Raw genomic sequence first — 5,721 nt, 5'->3', positions numbered from 1 at the left:
ACTGCCATCAAATCAGTTCAACTCATAGTGACCCCTCCTTGGGTTTCCTAGGTGGTATCTCTATGGAAGTAGATTGCCCAGTCTTCCGAGGAGTGGCCTTCTGGTTAGCAGCCAAGTGCCTCAGGCCCTATACCCCAGAGCTTGCAATTGAAATGCTGTTGGTCTTGCAAAATTCTGTCGTGTGATTTCCTAAGTTGTTTCTATCACGAAGACCTTATTTTCCAATTACCGATCTTTCTTCTTTGTTTGTTTCCAACTTTTACATTCCAATCATCAGTAATTATCAAATCATCTTCTTGGTGTCAGATTGCAGAAGTTGATAAAATCTTCAATTTCTTGATCTTTGGCATTAATGATTAGTGCATAAATTTGAATAATAGTCATATTGACTGACCTTCCATGTAAGTGTATGGATATTATCCTATCAGTGGCAGCATTGGACTTCAAAATAGATCTCGAAATGATCTTTTTGACAATGAATGTGACACCATTCCTCTTCCATTTGTCATTCTCGGCATAGTAGACAATATGATTGTCCGATACCAGTCCAGTCCAGCTCACTAATGCCTAGGATATGGATCTTTATGTGTTCCATTTTATTTCTGACAACTTCCAATATTCCTAGATTCATACTTTTTACATTCCATGTTCCTATTATTGATGGATGTTTGTAGCTGTTCCTTCCCATTTTGAGTCACGGCATTTTAGCACATGAAGGTCTCAAAAACTTTACTCCATCCATGTCATAGAGGTTGACTACTTTGAGGAGGCAGCTCTTCCCCAGTCAGATTCTGAGTGCCTTCCAAGCTGAGAGGCTCACTTCCGGCAGCATAGCAGACCGTACTCAGCTGCTATTCCTGAGGTTTTCACCTGCCGATTGTTCTAGAGGTGAATCACCAGCTCCTCCCTCCTAGTCTGTCTCAGTCTGGAAGCTCTGCTAAAACCAGTCCACCATGGTATTTGAAATACTAGTGACATAACGTCCAGCATCACAACAATACACAAGACACCACAGCACAATGAACTGACAGACCAGTAGTGGTCTAGAGAATTGCAATCAACTGGGAGGCAACTATCGACAGCAGCGGAGAGGTGGTACAAGCATACCCTGCAGAACATTTATTTGACTTTATATTTAACTTTTCTTTTCCTTTAAGTCTTACAGAAGGAGACCTGGTAGGGTAAAGATTAAGTGCTTGGCTGCCAATTGGAAGGTTAGCAGTTCCAAACTACCCAGTTACTCTGCAGAAGAAAGACCTGGTGATCTGCTCCTGAAAAAATTATAGCCTAGAAAACCCTATGGGGCCATTCTCCTTTGTCACATGGAATCATTATGCTTCAAAATCAAGTCAACAACACAGGACAACCAGTTTTATAGATGATACTTTTTCATGTAGGAGTCCCTGAATTGGGACTGACTCAACATCTCCTTATGAATTGTGCCTTTTCTGGTCTCCACCCTGCTGAAGCCAGGGATCTGGGTAGGGTCTAAGCTATCCAAGTCATATAAAGAGAAAGGATAACCTCTAAAGACAGCCTTTCAAATTCCTCCCAGCCTTTCACTGGCTTTTTGTGGTAACTTTCCCCTGCCCCTACCCCTTTAAGGGTGTTGCCATCTAGTGGATTCTGAATTTATAGTGACTAGCGAGACTGGGCAATATACTTCCATAAAGATTTACCACCTCGGAAACCAATGGGGCTCGCTGTGAGTCAGAATTGACTCGATGGCAGTGGGGTTGTTTTTGGTTTTTTCCCAGTTACGTGTGTTACAGACTTGAACTGCACTCCATAAGAGTTTTCAGTGGCTGATTTTTCAGAAGCTGATTGCCAAGCCTTTCTTCTGAGGTGTCTGAGTGGGTTCAACTGCCAACTTTTCAGTTAGTAGTTTAACATTTAACTATATGTGCCGCCCAGGGACTCCTGTTGTTGTTATTTGCCATCGAGTCAGACCCAACTCATAGCGACCCCTCCTTGGGTTGCCGAGGCAGGATCACTATGGAAGTAGATGCCCAACCTTCCTTCCAAGGAGTGGACTCCTAGGATACATTTAATAATAACCTGTTACTACAGAAGAAATATATAGTCCTCAGGCTTCTCCACTCTCATTCCCCTTACCAACCGGAGCAAAGCCCTGTCTTGTTTTCAAGTTTGCATCTTCTTTTTCCCACAGACATTTTCAACTCTAAAAATTCCCTCTACTCTCCATTGTTTCAACAATTCTTTATCCCATTCTCTTATCCCTGCTTCCCAGCAATCACATACATCTGCCCAGTTAGCCATCCCCCCACCCATGTAACAATGAATTTTGGATGATAGTTACATGTTGCATAGTCCTGCTTTAGAAGAACACCCCATTTCCTGCTCCTTCAGTGCCCTCTGTATCTGTCAAGGCCCCCTCTCCATAGCACTTTTGAACCCAAGATAGTAAGATTCCCAGAGGAGAGCATTTGCAAAGTGCTCTGAGTGCTTTGGTAAAATTGATTGGATAAATGGAAACATTTTTTGCAATACTTCTAGCCTATAAGAAAAAAGTTGTATAAATGCAATGCCTTACCATTTAACAAATAGTGAAGATATTTTGTAATTTTAAATATTATTTCACAAGAGATTTCTTTTCCAGCAGTAAAAACTAGAATACTTGGTTTGAAATCTTAAAGCAATAAATGCTTCTTTATACCTTTATAGTAGCACTTTCATTATCAATGATTGATTTGATATTTTGTTTAATGTCTCTAGCTTCTCTCCTGAAGGGTTTAAAACATGCCAATATTGTGCTTCTGCATGACATCATTCACACCAAAGAGACACTGACTTTCGTGTTTGAATACATGGTGAGTTGATCCAGCATTTTACAAAGCATAAGGAAAATGTGTGGTGCTTGTATAATGAATCTGTTAATATTTTATGGCATGATAAAACTTTCATTACAATGTGGAGGGTATCATGGAAATTTCCATTGTGATGACTACGACAGCCTTATTGTTTTAATACCCACTCTAGTCCTGCTTCCTGACCTACTACTTTTGCTATCCTCTTTTCCCTCATCAGCAATAACACATAATATTTTGAGTTTGCCTCCTAAATAAGACTTGTATTTTAAAATCTATTTTTAAATCACTGTTTGAGCATGCCCCAACATCTTTTTCATTAGCAATGAAAAGATAAATCACAGGGTCATTTATTTTTGTTTTTTAAATTGTGTACAAGCTTACTAAAGAACAATTCATTTGGTATTTTTGAGAAGACAAAAAACACTCAGTAAAGCAGAAAGATATCATAAAGTGCTGTGTACTTGACTTGCCACCAAGGACAGTAGGAAAGTGAAAAATCCCTGTGTCATTCTGTTCAGAGGCAGCCATTCAAAATGAGCATCTCTGTGCCCAGAAACAGGCTTTCTTTTAAGAAACACACATTGTCCTCAGCAGTAGTCGCAGAAAACCTGGCTTTATTTTCGTACCTTGTTGTAAAAAATTCATAATACCTTCTTACACTCGAGTCTGTGTTCTGCTTTGGCATGACTGTCCAAGCAAATGACTGACTTCACTATGTCTTCTCTTTCTCTGCCGTTTGTTTAGCACACAGATCTGGCCCAGTATATGTCTCAGCACCCAGGAGGGCTTCATCGTCACAATGTCAGAGTGAGTATTTAGGGCTCAGAACTCTCTTCTACCTTAGCCACAGCGGGAGAATTTTGAAACAGATTGCCATCACAAAGTTCCATAATGCTAAATAAGATATTCTAGAGAAAAGTTTTTTAAAAAAAAATACAGAACAATGTCTAGTTGTTCTCTGGACAGCCTAATTTTGCATGTTAGTCATTACCATCGTGCAAATGTGTCTTTAGAAGTATAAACCAATTAAAGAGAATTACATCTAAAGGAGAGAAGTAAAGCTAGGTCTCATAAAATAAATACTATCTTCATGATAGACTACTGTGATATAAACTTTGCATGATATAGTTGCCCACTAGAATTAGCAAACAAACTACTTTTGTTGGATCTTTATCGGTTATCCTTTAGTCTGTTCTATCAATTCCTATTATACATACAGGATCACTTCCATTTTTCCAACCACTGGGATAGAAATAATAATAAGCTCTTAACTAACTGTATTTATACATCCATTATAAATTTTAGAAATAATTTATGTTTCATATATTTCATCCTCCAAGGTTTTAGGGACATTGATTAATTAATTGGCTCCTAAAATAGTTATGAGATTTGTATATGATATATTCATTCATTTAACAAATATTTTATTTATATGTATAGTAAAACCTCTCAGAGCCAGAACCCAATGGACTTACTTGTTTTTCCAGATCTTACGGTTTTCTGCCTCTTCCCATACATGTATCTCTTAGGCTTCCAAAAGTTATAGTTCAAGTTTCAGCATTTTTTCACTAAAGATTATTTATTTATACATTCATTTAACAAATATTTATGTATTTATGTATTCATTTATTGACAATGGAAATTGGGTTAAGTATTTGTTGAGTACTTGGTACTATATTCAGTTCCACGCTTTCAATAAAGAGCAAGCTGTGTTTCTTTTTTCAGTAAGTTTAGTAAGAGATAAACTTACTGAAAAATAAGTCCAGTAGGAGATATGAACAATTAAGGAGTCCATGAGAAACAGAGCAATGATTATGACAATGTTAAGTATGAATTCTGTGGGAACACATGGTAGGGTGACCTCATGCCATCTTGGAGGCAAAGGGGAAAGTAACATTTGAGAGAGAGGGGTTTGACGAGAGTGAGAAAATAATTAAAATAACCATATGGAGAATGGGAGAGTGCTAATTGGGGAAACAAAAAAGGAATGTCTATTAATGTGGTAAGGACCCAGATAAGGGCTGATTCATTTATCTGCATGATCATGGGATTTCTTTTTATGGCAGTGCTTAGCAATTTGAATAGAGAACCAGAGAAAGTAGACAATTGTATTAATCCAGAATTGGGGTTTTGCCAGACATGTGAGAGGGAAAGACAGTTGGGCAACAGAGTTGAGAGATTGTCAAGTGAGTGGTTAAAGTGATAGTCAGTGGCTTCTAACCTGAATCTTATCTGGAGGAAGGAAGTGAAGATAGACAGGTTGTTGATAGCTAGGGAGAGAGTAGAAGGGTCAAGAAATTAGAGGTGTTGATTAAATAGAAGACCAGTTGAACAAAGAATAACTGTGAGAAAGATTGAGAGAAGGTTTTCAAGCTTTAGTGACTGTCACATACCAGACACTGTGCTAAATGCTTAGAAGGATCAAGAGACATAGAAGTCATGATTCCTGTTCTCAAGGACTTACAGCTCAACCCAGAGATAAGAAATTGCATCAACACACCAATACTATGCAAGACATTTGTGAACAATGACAAGTACAGTAATACTGTAGATGTGGAAAGAAGTCAGATTTCTTCTAGCCTTAAGGGCCTTAAAAGATGCATTGCATTTCAAGAGGCTGGATTAGGGAAGAGGGATTACAGGAAGAGGGAAAATCTTCAGCTAGAATTCAGAGAAGAGGAGAAGATGTATTTATGGAAGAGGATCCTAGGATCAGGGACTGTTGTTGTTGTTAACAGGGACTGTTAATGTTAGAAAAAACAGTGTTTTCAATCTATAAGTTCTGACCCATTGTTGTTGTTGTTGTCGTGTGCCGTCGAGTCGGCCCCGACTCATAGCGACCCCTCCTTGGGTTTCCGAGGCAGTATCACTACGGAAGTAGGATTGCCCA

At 38.6% G+C, this 5,721-nt stretch overlaps 1 protein-coding gene across 1 annotated transcript in view; it reads left to right on the top strand.

The window, feature by feature from the left end:
• CDK15 (cyclin dependent kinase 15) overlaps positions 1-5,721 on the top strand; it is a 130,451-nt gene that overhangs the window by 53,836 nt on the left and 70,894 nt on the right. Inside the window, exons 5-6 of the mRNA XM_007935095.1 lie at positions 2,737-2,831; positions 3,576-3,638. Coding sequence (XP_007933286.1) covers positions 2,737-2,831; positions 3,576-3,638 — 158 coding nt within the window. The remainder of the gene's footprint in view (positions 1-2,736; positions 2,832-3,575; positions 3,639-5,721) is intronic.

The sequence above is a fragment of the Orycteropus afer genome, unplaced genomic scaffold, assembly GCF_000298275.1.
Source record: "Orycteropus afer afer isolate SDZICR_OR568_19922 unplaced genomic scaffold, OryAfe1.0 scaffold00002, whole genome shotgun sequence".
Lineage (NCBI taxonomy): Eukaryota > Metazoa > Chordata > Mammalia > Tubulidentata > Orycteropodidae > Orycteropus > Orycteropus afer.
This window is presented reverse-complemented; position numbering and strand designations above follow the sequence as displayed.